The 15,772-nt window shown below is 39.3% G+C and overlaps 1 protein-coding gene across 1 annotated transcript; it reads right to left on the bottom strand.

Moving 5' to 3' along the window:
• Positions 1 to 257: 257 nt before the first annotated feature.
• Positions 258 to 15,285, bottom strand: GTSE1 (G2 and S-phase expressed 1). The gene is made up of 12 exons (XM_075208848.1): positions 15,080 to 15,285; positions 14,091 to 14,141; positions 11,249 to 11,306; positions 10,507 to 11,161; positions 7,842 to 8,009; positions 5,574 to 5,703; positions 5,076 to 5,459; positions 4,868 to 4,940; positions 3,596 to 3,835; positions 2,910 to 3,084; positions 1,516 to 1,659; positions 258 to 1,051 (listed from the first exon to the last, which is right to left on the bottom strand). Exons 2-12 carry the CDS (start codon positions 14,104 to 14,106, stop codon positions 962 to 964), a joined length of 2,133 nt encoding a protein of 710 aa, XP_075064949.1. The 5' UTR covers positions 14,107 to 14,141; positions 15,080 to 15,285; the 3' UTR covers positions 258 to 961.
• Positions 15,286 to 15,772: the final 487 nt, after the last annotated feature.

Genomic DNA, 15,772 nt, shown 5'->3' with positions numbered 1-15,772 from the left:
CTTGCTCAGAAGTAAATAAATCTCATTTAAGATGTGTTAGGATTGTACTTTACCCCTATAAAAAATTGTAAACTCCACACCTGACCGCCAGCTCAAAACACAAAGGCACGGCAGTTTAAGAAACATTAAATGTGTCTTTCCTCCTATTACTTCCCCTATTATGTATGTTTGCTTCTATTTTGCTTTCATCCCCAAAGTTTCAATAAAAATTTCATCTGTTTAAAGAAAAAAAAAAAGAAAAAACTATTGTACAAGAAGGTGTAATGAATATCTTTAATTACACAAGATTAAATTTAAAGTAAAAATATACAATCAAAATCAAGTACGGTTTCTTTACATTTCTTTCTTTTAATATTTACTTGATACATAGTACATTTAAATGTACCATTACGTTCACAAGGAAAACACATTTACAACATTTAAGCAGCAGTTCATTTTGCATATGCATTTCCAACAGAGCAGACCTTTATGTCATCCTTTGTAGTAGATGGCAGGGATATCTTTGTAAGGTAAACGCAAGATGTAAATACACAGTGATCAATAACAGCTGAATATCCCTTAATGAGAGTTGTAGTTTAGGTCTAATTTTTTTTCCTTTGCATTTTATACCATTACACAGAACTTTAAGAAAACATTTAAAAAGTACAAGTAGACTTTACTTTCTGAAAGAGATAATCCATCAGCTCAAATGCAAATTAAAAGAAAAAAAAAATTATAAAGTTAAAAAAAAAAATAGATGATGTTCTTCCACGTCACCTTTAAAAACAATTGCACAATCTTGTACCCAATAAATTGACTGCAATATAAAATGCACTCTATTGAGACAACGAATACTTGTTCTCCATTATATCAGAACGCGCAGGGCTTTAGGGCAGTATTTCGCTTCATTTTTAGGGAAATTGTTTATAAATAAAATAGCTTCTGGATTACAGTCTCATGGGTGGAGCCAAAATATTTGGTTTTAAAATTGTAGGAGTGGATAATCCAATGCCATGTTCTCTTTGTTCACTGCAGGACTCAGCTTAATAAGAGGCGAACTCAGATCTATCAGCTTAAAAAGAAAAACCAAATGGGTTACTGCACAGAAACACAATGTGTATCATACAATACCAGAGAATCCACTAGATTACACATTGTCATGTTAACCTCTTTGCTGCTGAAACTTCTTCATTTCTTAGCCCCCCCCCTCCCAATAATACAATCAAGAGTAATTGCCCATAGTCAGTTGTACTCTTACAATTGTCAAGTTACTCTGCAGGGAAGCACATTTGCTCATTGTGTGACCAAAGAGCAAGACAAATGGGTATTCTGTTCAATGAAGTTTGGAAGGAGGTTTATCATCAACATCACAAACTGATTTTGGCAAAACATATACCAATATATTTACATTCTTTGTTTGACAGGACCTAAAACACCATTTATGGCTAGTTACCTTACTTAAAATACTGCAGAAGGCTCTAGGCTTAGTAATAAAAATTGATATTCACCAGTGTTCGTACATCAGGGTAGTCTTACCTGTCCAACATTAGTTGGTTTCAGTGGAACTAGCCTCTTGTTTATTTCAGGAGTGTTCGAGAGATCGATTAGAGGCTGGCTATCATTTGATGAATGTTTCCTGACTTTATCAGCTTCACCCACGCCAATATCAATCAGTAAAACCTAGTTAAAGCAAATTACATTTAGAGAGGCTTAATATTTTATGCATCAAGCACTGTATACAGCATTTCCCTGTTTTCAGTGAAAACCACCACAGACCAGGTTTCCATAAGTTAAAAGGTTTTCTCTCAACCAGATATAAAAGGGGTTGGCGTGAGTCTGTATGGGGGAAAATACAGCAACAACTGAACATTCTCGCACGGAGCCAAACTTCTGCATACAACACTAAAATAATCAAGGTATAACAGTAAAAGTCAGACTTCTAAACATACTTTGATCAAAATGTGAACTGCACATAAATGTTATTATGTGCCATTGTCAAATTCTTAATAGAAACTCTTGAACATGGCAGTATTATTCATCATCGTAGATTTGTAGGGTACCACTGCGCAGCATAGAAGTGAATACATGATATACCAAGTATACAAAATAAATGCAGACATGAAAAACAAATTTGGTGGGGGGAATTACTTGCTCATGGGAGGGCTTACATTGTAAGTGGAAGAGGGCACATATGGTTCAGAGTGGAAATTGGGAGAGCTAAGAGGATGCATTAGTGTGAGCAATATCATCAGGGATAAGTGAAGTTCTAATAAAGATGGGTTTTCAGAGTGTACCCAAGTCCTGTAGGCAGGGGATGTAGTCAAAATTCCGACATTTAAAATGTTGAAACAGATGTATTGCTTTTTTATTGTTCACATTTAATAAAAAAAAACTACTACTATATACACTGCATGCCACCCCCAGCTTAAAAAAAACCTAGTGCTGCCAGCCTGGGCTGGTACTAGCAAGATCGGAGGGATAAAAAGCATCGTTCCCCTCCCAATTTTACCATTACCGGCACCGAGCTTTTCCAGCCTGGGCAGTGGCATAGTGGGAAACCTGAAGTGTGTTTTCCCTTGCCATAATGCAGAGCCAGACCCAAGTCGGTCAACACAGGGCTGGATTCCCTAGGGAGATCAAGTCCCACACCCTCACGGTTTAACCAGCCCCATGTGGATAAAACTAGGGCTCATCCCCTATGGTGGTGTGGGGTAATGTTTTTATAGTAGGGTAATGTTTTTATAGTAGAAATCAGTTTTGTCCCTAGTGCACTACAGGTCCCAGCATGCCCAGGCTGTTGAGCTTTATGTAGCGTTGGGACATCCACTTGGACATACCAGAAAGAAGGTTGGTTACACAATATAGAACAGGTCAGAGGAAGAGATATAGGTGTGGGTGTTTGTATGTGTGTTAAAAATAAATAAAATTACCTCAGGGGGTAGAGTATGAACCACCGACTGTTGCTTTTCACTTTGTGCCAAGGAGACAGTTTTATTTTCTGGAGAGAAGTTTAAGGAACAACAAATAGCAGACGTAGCATTGTCTTCAATAGGTGAAGATGGACTGTTCGTAACCTTGGCCTTAATTTGTTCACATTCTGTTGACCTAGAAGTTGATTTCATATAAATATTTTGTAAAACTGAAATGTCCTTTCCTCCCCACATTTGCATAATACAGATATTTCTGTAAAAATGCATGTGCACATATTTGAGTTTTTTAACTCCTCTATTATCTAATACATAATCTTAATGCAATAGGTTGGGTGTGGGACCTTATGGCAATAGATGATGTAATTGGGGGCATGGTTATATCCAAAAATACAAAAGCGCAAACAGAACTAGCAAAAAAAAAAAAAAAAGCACAAGTTTGTTTATAGACCGCACAGAGCAAATTTTGTAGCATTTAAACTCCTTTGTACTGGGCACAATTAAAACAGAACATTGAGGTTAATGTGCCAAAAAAAAAAAGCAAATTACATAAGGACTGCAAGCTAATGATACTTTGAATGTCATGTTGAAGTAAGCAGGAGGAAAAAAAACAAACAAAAAAAACAAAAACAGAAACAAAACCAAAAAACACACACACAAAAGCAAAAAGCCCCACAGGAATCCCTTACCCAACAAGAGGCTTCATGGCAGATTTGCTGGTTGCTTGTATAGCTGATGTAGGTCGCAGAGATGGAATGGACCTTGGGATAGTCCTTGGCGTTATCATTCCAGATGTTCTACGACTGAGTGGCGTAGGCAAAGCAGACACATGCTTTGAGCTGGGAGTACTCGATATACCTCTTCCTGTTAAGCTGGAATTAGTCAGCATGCCTTTGGCGACACCTAATGGAGTGCTTTGTGCAATGCCACTAAAAGTAATGATGAAAGCATAGATCTCATTAAACCATTTTTTTGCTTTACTTGTCAGCAATTGACTTTACTTCTAGCCCTATTTGAAAAGGGACAGCTTTACATGAAGCAATATTAAGAACGGCTCACCAACAGTTGTGGAGGAGTGGGAGGGAATCATAGCAAGAGGCCAGAAATGACACTTCCCTAGATATCCATATGTGGCAATTTATTGCACCAGAGTTAAAATAAAAAATAATCCTAATATGTAAGGCATTGGCATTTAGGTTTCTACAATTTTCCATCTGAACTTTCTTTAACTTATAACAGCTGTTCATAAAGAAGACCATTTATATTTTTCTGCAGAGGTAAAATAAAACCGTAAACCTCTGCTGAGTGGTCAGCTCAGGAAGGCGCCAAATACCATTCCGTAAAAAAGAACTAGTCTTGAGCGGCATATTAAAGTTTGCTTTGTACAAATGACAGGTGGGTGGTTAACTCAACTTGCCTGAATCACCTGGAAAGTTAGATGCAAGGGTAAACACTAAAAACCATCAGATGTTTAAAGACAACTTGGGAAAAATAAATGAGTGCATCTTCAGTTTATGGAGATATTAATGAGCCTCTTGCATCTTGACCACCAGAGCAAAGTCTTCTGCAGGTCTAGTGGTATGGTGAGTAGCCTGAACAGGACTATGTTGAGCTGGGAGTACTCGATCTACCTCTTCCTGTTAAACAAAAAAGCCTGACTACAGATACCACCAGCCTGTGTGGTGGACACTATTTGAAGACACAGGAGACAAACAATACAATACTTTGTCTGGTACCCATTGAACAATTGCCTGCACCATAGCTCATACATTTTACACTTAAGTGGTAAACATGTAAAATACACCAACTTAAGTATAGCAGTTAAATATTAGGAATTTAATCTTAATTTGGAAAGGTGGAAAATGTCAGGTATATAACCCCGCATCTAGAAAGTAAAAGATTTTAATGACAGGCAAATTACAGCCAATTCTGTTCTTCATGCCACAACTGTTTTACATTACCTTCCAATTTCCCCACAAGACAGTAACCTGGTTGGTTTCATGGGCTTTCCTACCATGCGGTCAGGTGAGAATCCTGCATTAGAAAAAGTTAGTGTACGCAAATAACATTGTTGACATAGCAGCAGGGAGAAGTCTTTCAAATAGCAAAAGCAGATTTACAAAAGCATGCAGATGTAAAAATACTGTAAATCCTCAGTTTAAGTCATACCTTCCGGTCTCTGTGGGACCTTTAATCTACTTGTTGGTGTAGGCACCACCCTGGCCTGGGGTTTTGCACCTACGCCTTTTACAGCACTTTCGGGTTTGGTGGGTGGAATCAGTCTTTGCAGATTAGGCGCAGAAGTCTGCCTTTGAAACTTGCCAGCTGGTGTCTGCGAGTCGGCCACAGACAATGAAGTGGATTTGTTACCGTTTGTCTTTGATAACGTGTTTGGTTTAAGATGATTGTTCGACAAGTCAGCTGCGGAAGTTTTTAAAGAAGCAGCCATCCCACCAAGAGGGCGAACAAGTGCAAGTTTGCTTGTGCTTGGCTTCAGCCTGGAGCTGTTGATTGATGTGTTCAGGGAGGTATTAAGAGATGCATTTAGTTTGGCTGTAAAGCAAAAATAAGAGGTCTTCATAAGAAAACAAGTAGTAGATAAAATAAGCATAGTACATCACATACAGCCTAAATAATAAGACTGAAATTGTTATATATCCAGTTTACCGTTTGCAGCAGGTGGAGAGAAGGACATACTCGAGTTCATGCTAGATTGAGAGGAGGATGAAGAAGTGGTGTTCTTTCTGAAAGCTACAGCAGCTGAGGGTGTTTTGAACTGCATTTTCTTCAAACCAACCTAAACGTGATGGGAAACAAAGAAAAAACCCACAATTAATCTATGGGGAAAACAGTTAAGGTAAGCTTTGTATAGACGAATTAGCCATTATAGCACATTGTTTGCCATGTAACTTTAATAAAATTTGTTCCCACGCTGCAGAGTACATTTTGCTCCAAATCAGACTTCCTCCACTATAAATTCATCCTTTCATCTTACAAGACTGTCCTTCCACTTGCCAAACACACTTTAATATCCACCCAGTCTAACAAATGCTTCTGCCACCTTCGACTGGCTTCACTGCTCACCTACACCTACTCCCCCTTCCTCCCACACAGATCAAGATTTTCCCAACAACTTTAAAGACACAATTATTAAAAACACTTTTCTAAATAAACCATCTATCAATCCAGTTGCTCTCGCCAACTACCACCCTATCCCTCTCTCCTCCCCCAAACTATTTGACTGACTTGTGTGCACACACACCTACTGCACACTCTCCTGTCATTCCATTCTCAACTCAAACAGGCTTCCACCCCAACATTTCATGGAGACTGTAATCACACGTGTTCAATGTAGATCATTGACAGCAGCATCTAATGGTTACTTTTGCCTACTCATCCTACTGAACTGTTGATCACCCTCAACTGCTGCACACCATTGGCCTTCATGACAGACTATAGGTAGGAAGTGAACCAGGAATGAACTAACAGTGACACATTCTCCCCTCCACTCCCACTATCTTTTGGGGTCCCGCAAGACTGTTCTCAGACCTTTGCTTTTCTCACTGTACATCTTTTCTCTTGGGGGGGAATTTGCTCATATGGCCTCCAGTCATACCTCTACACTAACAAAACAAAAGCCTTCTTCTCCCCACCCCCAACCTCTCCCTTTCTGTACAATCTCATGTAACCAACTGTATAGCTATTTCCACATGGATGTCTTAATGCTACTTAATGCTCAACATGTCCAAAATAGAACTTGTCATATCCAAGAGTCACCACCTCCCCTTAAAAACCCTGCACCACCAACACCACAATTTCTTCAGTGACCCAAGGTGGAACACTTGACTCTGCACTCTGCTTTATTCGTTACATCTAGTCTTTCTCCCAGCTTGGTCACTTCCACTTTAGAAATATTGCCAGAACACACCCTTTTCTTACCCAAGATACTACAAAAAAAACAAAAAAACCATTATCCACCCTCTCATTATCTTCCACCTTGACTAATGCAATCTCCACCAATCTGGCATTCCCCCAGAACACGAAGCAGCAAGACTGTTCCTCCTCTCGACACACCACTCTGTAAATACGTACACTGGCACCTCATGTCCTCCAGACTCTAAGTTACTCACACTTCTCCACAAAGTCCTCAACAACACAACCCCTTCATACATATCAAACCTCATCTTAAAATTCTGGAGTGTGGGAGGAAACTGAGGCAAACACAGAGAGAACATACAAACTCTACACAGACAAGGCCAAAGGTGGTGAATCAAACTCATGACCTCAGTGCTGCGAGGCAGAAGTGCTAACCACTAAGCTACAATGCTGCCCATGTTTATAATAGGTTGTAAAAAACAAATTCTGTGTATATGGTTGCTATTCGCCACTATGTCAGTCACTAAATACATTTTAAAGCCCTATACATTAATCTGTCTGAATGGTAATGGCTGGAAACTAGGGCTTTAAAAATATTACTCACCTGATGCCAGACCACCCCCATGACAAAGTACTGTGATGAAACGCATAGGTTTGTAGTGCTCAGAATGCACTGTTCTTAACATGATGGATGAAATAAGAGCAACTTTTATTCAACTGTATGGTAACCTGAAGTGCTTTTAAATTGCATCTTTTCTATGTGGTTTTACGAAATAAAAGAAAATTATTGCACTATGGAGCTCCCCTTTATTATACCTATTACTACATACCAACCCATGCTCATTCAAGTGTAGATAAGCCCTTTACGTAAATCACTACTATTTTAACTTCGTTAAATTTAAGAAGGACAAGTTCTGCCCATCTTCTCTATTCATCCACATGTAGCAATTCACCTAGAACTATCATCCCTGGAATAGTGCACCTCCTTGTATCTACCCAAAAGTGTTCTAAAACCATTTTTCATTAAGGAGTAAGGAAAAACAAGTCAGTGTAAATTACCTTGTTGTTAGGTACTGGGAGGGTCCTTTTGCCCACAATACTGTTATTAAAAGAAGAATCACTGACATCAGATGCAACACTGGACTTGTCAGAAAGCAAGTCCTCAGTGGAACCCAAACTGCTCAGATTTTTCCTTCCAGATGGACTAAATTTTTTAGCTGCTTTGGGCTGCAAAATAAGCAAATAGATGCAAGGGAAAGTCACAAGACAGCACACAAATATTGGGTCACTGAAGTGCTAAGCCTTTTAAATACTCATAAGTACAAATGCTCAAACTATATGCATAACATTTTATGAAAAGGTTTAGTGAATTGGTTTAAAAAATAGAAAGCAAAAAAAAAAAAAAAAAAAAAAAAACCAGGGCAGGGGAAGGAAAGGTGAGTCAGGTGGGTGATCTGCTTTAGCATCGTTTTTATTTGTGAACAGCAAACTTCGAACCTCTAACAGTGCCTAGCGTACACAGTTAAGTTTAAAAAACAAAACAAACAAAAACAGTACACTTGTGTTTAAAAACACATTCAAAAACATGTCTTTCAAAACAAATCCGAGTCAGTTAACGATGGTATTGAAAAAACATTCATGGCAATCAAACTAGTAAGATTTGATTGCATTTCTAATAGATTCATAATTTGAGCATCCCTAGTAGTAAAGCATCACAATACAAGTCAAATTCTGATAGCAAATATTTTCTATCTGATCATTCAGCGCAAGGGAAATAATTTTGGTCCTATGACACCACTAAAATCATATCAATATAACGATGTTTTTAAAGAAATACAGCACAGCTATAAATACCAGGAGTGACCAAAAACACAGTTATGGAGCCACATAGAAGATGCATCAAGAAGTGTACCAATCCAAATTGCAAATTAGCCGATTAGAATGGAGGTTGTGAGGGCTGAAGAACCTTCAACTGGGACATCACTCTTGCTCATCTAAAACTGAAAGTATCATTCATGCAGAAAAACTACACTACTAAGGCCTCTAAAAACATCAAATATCAATTGATGACTTCTCTTCATCTACTTTCCATACGAGTGCCAGAGGCATCAGGAAAACATTGCAGGAATGGGAGTTGGCAGATTGATAAAAAAAAAAAGTTTTCACAAATATAATTGCAGTTTTTGTCCTAGAACAAATCAGAAATGCCACATTGGAAGGGACAGTACATTAACATGGAAAATGATTGTTAAGGACCAGCTCCATTATGTTTATGTGATTGCAATTCCCAGCTCTTAAATCAGTCAATCAGTAAATAATGCTGCAGAGAAGGGCCAAACAGAATATAAACTGCCCCAATAAACACGACTTCCCTTGTCAATGAGGATAAGCATCCAAAGAGACATGAGTTTCTGCATGAGCACCTGTTAAAAGTTGGAGGTAATTCACAGGTTGTCACACTGGGTAGATATCAAGACAGTCATTAAAATTAAGTTAGCCTTTAAAGCATTACAATACACAGAGCCAGTACAATACATCCCCTAAACAACTAACCCGAAGAGTGGGCCACAAACATACGAGATGTTATAGACTTGGTAATGAAGTATAACTGTTAGATTTAATAATTTGAAATAGCAGGTATTCACATAGGCAATCACATATGAGCCATGGACATCAGTGGCTAACACTGTTGCCTTGTCATAATTGGTGTGCGTGTGGTGGTAGTGGGGGTTAGTGGCATGTGAATGTTCTCACCAACTTAATAAGGCTTCTGGGTGTTACAATTTCCTCACATGGTCCACAGACATACCAGTGCATTCATTTGTTTCATGGGGGCTGTGGTAGAGAAGTTACACCAAGCACCAGTCGGGCAGGTATTAATCTGTATGCTATACAACAGAAAATTTTATTCAATGTTCGATACATTAGTGCTGGGTAAATAAAGGATAAATATGAGCACGAATTTCCCTCCTGCCAATACTAACTGAACCAAGCAGGGTATCATGTCCAATCGCAGAAGACACTTCAATGCCATACTTGGAATTTAAGAGTTACCTACACAAAAAGGCCTTAAGATTAAACGCTTTTTTTTTTTTATATTCCCTAAATTAAAGGTCCCAAAACATGACCTGTTGAGGAGACAGTTTTAACAAAGAAGCCATCAGTGGTAATAGTTTTCACGATTACCTCTATTGCGACACCGAGGAGTCCTCCACCGAGGAGTCCTCCACTTTAAATCTGAATCTGTGGAAAAACAAATTTTAAATATAAGCAGTCTTTCCTCCATACCAACGCTGTAGATCTCCGATCGCAAGTTATTCCGACTAGTTAGGTGTCCGGCAGTAGACTTTCACGTCATTGCGACCTCCATCTCTTTTCATTTAAAGCGGCAATGTCGGGTTAGGTGTTTAAACACAACCTGCGGGGGCCTTACATTGCCGCTTTAAATGAAAAGAGATGGATATCGCAGTGACTGAAAGTCTACTGCCGGACACCTAACTAGTCGGAATAACTTGCGGTCAGCATCCTGCTGCGATCGGAGATCTACAGCGTCGGTATGGAGGCAAGACTGCTTATATTTAAATAGTTTTGTCACAGATTCGGATTTTAAGTGGAGGACTCCGCAGCGACGGAATTTTCCACATCGTTAAAGCGTACCCACCCAGAAGCCATATATGAATTTATGATGGCTACAACAAATCCAAATGATGGAAATAAAGTTTACCTTTCCTACAGTTAGGTGGCTGTTTTTCATATGCGTAGCAGGTGCCTTCACAGGTTGCAGCTTGCTTACAGTTTTACCAGTGTTTGGCAAAGGAACATTACTTTTCACTTGTTTAGCTTTAGACTTCTGCACAAGAGGGGAGACTGAGAGACTCTTGACTACTTTTGGTACTTTCAGGGGGCTGGTACAGTTTTGAGATTCCAGAGACTGATTTTCAGCATCTGTTTTGGGGACAGCAAGCCTCTGTTGCATTGAGGGAGGAAGCTGGTGGAATGGGCTATCCTGTATACAATAAGTCTCTCTTTTAATGGCAAGAGGGGTTTTGTTGACCTCATTAAATGTCTCAAAGAGGTTTAGTTTGGTCTTGGACTCCTGAACAAATTTCTCCACCACTGGGTTTGGTACAGTCTGCGCTGGCTCCCCATTCTTGTTGTCACCACTGGAAAAACACTCCAATTGCAGTGCTAGTAAGTGAGCTTCTTTAAAAATTTCAACAAATTTATCACCACTTAGAGGACTCCAGACACTCTGCTCAATATTGTGAGGTGGTGTCTTTTCCTTTGATTCCTGGTACTGCATGGCAGCACTAACACATTTCTCTTTGTGGCCAACTGGTCCAATGAACACTTCATCGCAGTCTTCATCTTCTTTAGCACTACATGAAACAGCAACATGCACCAATTAGATGATTCTACGTTCTATCCCAATTATTAGGCTTGCAAAGCAACAAATTAAATGTTACCTTGTAGGAGACAGCGATATATCAAAATCAAACTTCTCATCAGCCAGAAGGGTAAAACCTACAAATAGAAAAATTTGGAAATTAAGCTGCCTTATAAACAATGACAAAACAGTTCTTTAATATAGTTCCAACATTTTACACAGCACTTTACAGAGAATGTTTAAACATACACATTAGTCCCTGCCCCCATGGATCTTACAGTGTAAGTGCTCTACCATAAAAATAAAAACACATTATGGTTTGTTTGTTTTGTAGGAAGCCTAACCAAACACATGGAGAACATACAAGCTCCACATAGATAGCATCCCAGTCAGTAGAACCCCTGGCTCTAGCATTATGAGGCAGCAATGCTAACCACATCACATTTATTTGACTTGGCAGTCTGTACTTATGTACAAAGCTAAATGGAATAGATTCATAGGCTATTCCCTAGTGTAGTGATGGACAGTGCCTTTACCAGCAGCCCCAACTCCTTACTGCTTTATTTTATATTAATATAGCGCCAGTCAGCAATGCACAGAAAATTTGTAGTCATTCACATCAGTCCATTGGAGCGAACAATCTAAATTTCCTAACATACATACTATGGTCGCTTTTGTAAGTGTCCAATTAACCTGCCAATCAGTATATTGTTTGGAGTGTGGGAGGAACCCAGAGCACCTGAAGGAAACCCAAGCAAACACAGGGAGAGCATACAAACTCCATACAGAAAGGGCTCTGGTCACAATCTAACTCATGACCCCAGTGCTGTGATACTAACCATTTTGCCACCATACTGCTCAATTGTTCTCCCAGTAGAGATACTAGTCAGTCTTTATCTGTTTTACATTCCACCAGCCCAAACATCCCTTTCTTATTGTCGTGCTCATCTCGCAACATGTTTAGCACAGCAGGTCATATAATAAAATACAAACTGAACTTTCTTATTCTTTGCCCAGAGCAACCAACTTCTACATCACGTGACCTCCTCCATACAATGTAAGGCGGTCACGCAGCACAGGAGATCAGAAGAGGAGGGATATATTTGCACCACACAATCTCCTTCCTTCACAGGATTACTGCTTGCTTCTTTAAAACCAGGTAAGGAATTTTTTAGGCAGGATCTGTTACGCACTAGAGTGCTCGAAAAATGTTTTTTTTTGGTTCCACGGACATTATATATTATAGGAAGTATTAAAAACAAAAAGCACAACAGGATGACAGACGGTAACCTCTGCAAATCTACGTTGTGTCTGTTCTAGCCCCCTAACGTCCAAATGCTGGTGGTGAATCTGGTGACCCAGAAGACACACTGAATTGTTAGATTTGTCTCTTATAGCTTGTAAAACTTTGTGACTTCATAAACTCCAGGAGAAGAAACAGATTCTTAATGAATTTCACCTGTTTTTGATTTAATCTTGTAACATTTTGTCACAATGCAAAAAAACAAACTGGGAACCTGTAGAACAGTGTGTGTGTATATATATATATATATATATATATATATATATATATATATATATATATATATATATATATATGTCTAGTGGCGTGTGTTAGTCTGTCTGTGCGTGAGAAAAAAAAAACCAAGCTGCAGCGCCACCTGCTGGGCAGAGTTATACACTGACCTATATATTTCTTGAAGGAGAAGTGACAGTTGGGAGTGGTTGGTGGTTGCCGGGGGTGACAGTAGGGAGTTTTTAACACCTTAAGTAGCTTGATTTGACTAGAATGCATGAGTATCATGCACGGGTTAACTGACCTACTAAATTCTTAGTGTGTGTGGGGAAAAAAACCTCAAAAAAAGGGCTGAAATTTGGTATACTGACATTATTGACGAGTTGAGAGGTCAAACACATTTTCGTGAGGTAATTTTACCTCATGAACACACATGTGTACAGTGGCGGATTAAGGGGTGCGATCGGGGCGATCGCCCCCCCCCCCCCCCCCCTAGCAGGGGTTTGCTGCCGACGGCTGCACAGTATGTGCAGGTCCGTTTGGCAGTGACAGTGTGCTGCTGTGTTTTAAACACAATCAGAGCAGCCGGTCAGCACACTGTCCCTGCCTGTCACTGCCGAGCGGACCTGCACATACTGTGCAGCCCCCGGCAGCCTCAGAAGTCAGAAAGGGGGTGGGGCCTAAATCGCCCCGCCCTAACATCCCCCCGGGGAACAAACATTTTCTAGATCCGCCCCTGCATGTGTTGTGGCGTGTGTTAGTGTGTGTGTGTGTGTGTCTGTGGAAAAACCTATTTTCTCAGAAAGGGCTCATCCGAATGACCTGAAATTTGGTTTACGGACATTATTTGACAAAAAAATGCATGAGTATCATGCACGGGGTAACTTGTGTGTGTAAATATATATATATATATATATATATATATATATATACACACACACATACATACATATATATATACACACACACACTACAAAATGTCTAATCAAATCATATGATCTTCCCTGTGTCAATGACTATCAAGAAAGCAGCAAGGGTTCATAAAGTATATTTTTAAAAGGTCTCACTGTTCTGTGTTTTATTTTACCAAGAGATTGATGTTCTATTAGAACTTTGAGAATAAAATCATTGCTTCTGCATGCATGCTGCCATTGAAGACCATGTAACCACCACCTACATCAGAAGGAACAGTAAGCTTCTCAGTCAATCATAGGTAAGCTTCTAATTCACTCAACGCCCAACCATGTGATTGCTGTAAAATATAGCAAATTGCATATACTACAAGCTATGTGTATAACAACTCCTTTAAAAATGTGTTCTAACATAATATTTGAAACAAATCAAAGTAAAGTATGAAGAAAGGCTCAAATACATAAAATAGAAGCAACTGTTAATATGCACTTACCACTGACAGCATCCATTCTAAAGAACTTATTGTTGCTCTTAACTATGCCACCTATGCAAAAAAAACAAAAACAAAACACACAATATATCATAAACACATAATGTGACTTTAAACAGCACTGCAAAGAAGTCTGTATTGTTCATGGAGTGTCTATACAATTTTATTCATCCACGGACAAACAACCCCCCCCCATCCCTCCATCATAAAAACCAAATTGGACAACAACAATGATTTAGCTACACACATGTAGGTTTGTTTAACAAATTTGGTTGGTTCTCATTCAATTTGTGGTCTCAGTCTAAACCAGTGGTTCCCAAACTGTGTGCCGTTGCGATCTCACATGGGTGCCGCAGCCAGGGTCGGTGGTAAGCAAACCAGGGCTCTAATTGGTTACTATTTTGGCTTAGGGGTGCCTTGAAAAAAATATGGAGACCCTAAGAGTACCTCAAACTGAAAAAAAGTTTGGGATCTACTGGTCTAAACTATCAAAAGACAAACAGATTGATAATGCAGTTGGCTGATAATCAGCCCATGTGTGAGCTCAGCAGCCAACATAAATGAACAAAATTAAATTGACAGGACCAGACTATATTCAATTATACGCTAGGCAGAGCAACCATATCTGTATATATACACTGTGAAATAAGCATCCCAAAGACTAACTCTTCATAAAATACAATAGTCAAGAAACAATGGTAAATTTAGATTTTATAGATAGTAGACTGCAGCAAAACAAGTTATTGCATTGGGACTTTGCAAGTTAACTGCACCAGTGCCTTGAGCCTATTTGCACACAGGCTGCCAAAAGCACTGTGATAATGCAGAGATGTTGTACTGTTACCACTTAAAATGGGGCGCTATGAATAAATTAGTCACTTATCCCAAAAGTGCAGTAGGTGGTCCCAGTGTGCTACATCATAATTCAGGTAATGGGAAAGGCATTGTGTTACGGCATTCCACTATAATACGATCATATTTCATCAACTCACCCTACGAGAAGCAGCATATAAACGGTGTACGGGACAACCCAACAAGTTACTAGCGCTGTGGTTTGGTAGCGGCCGTGGACGGCTGCACGGCAGAGAGATGAGTATATAACGAGGCTGTTCGCGTCCCCGGCACCGGCCACTAACCTGCTCTTACACCGTGCTACCAAGTCACATAAACGGCCCACAATTCAAATATCCCTCTGACCTCTCAGACATGCACGTGACGAGGTACGTATATCACTGATTGGCTGGTTTAAAGAATTGCCCTGGAATATACGTTGAGCACGTACCGCAAAGCCAGCCGGGAAATGTAGTTTTTGTTTCCTTAAGCTTATTTTAGCAAAGAAGACAGTGTGGTAGATCGGTTGTAACATTACTTTATTTGTTTGTACAATGTATAACAAAATTCGTGATACTTTATACATAGTGAATTAATTGATTTGTTCTAAAGGCTATAAGCACTAACAAGGACTTCTTGAAACTAGTCCAGAAATAAAAGAGAATTACACATAATCAGGGATTTTGCTAGATTCTATGTTTTGGAATTTTTAGCTACTACTGGATATTCGACAGAGATATGCCAGTTCTCGGGTGGAAAAATGTGGAAAATAGTGGTACTAGTGGACACAGGTGGAGTGCATGTCCATTTGTCAGTGGTTTTTCTATTGCTGTTTTATTCTCATGCATTTTATT

Source organism: Mixophyes fleayi, chromosome 4 (genome assembly GCF_038048845.1).
Source record: "Mixophyes fleayi isolate aMixFle1 chromosome 4, aMixFle1.hap1, whole genome shotgun sequence".
Taxonomy (NCBI): domain Eukaryota; kingdom Metazoa; phylum Chordata; class Amphibia; order Anura; family Limnodynastidae; genus Mixophyes; species Mixophyes fleayi.
Note: the sequence above shows the minus strand (reverse complement) of the source record. Positions and strands in the feature narration are given on the sequence as shown.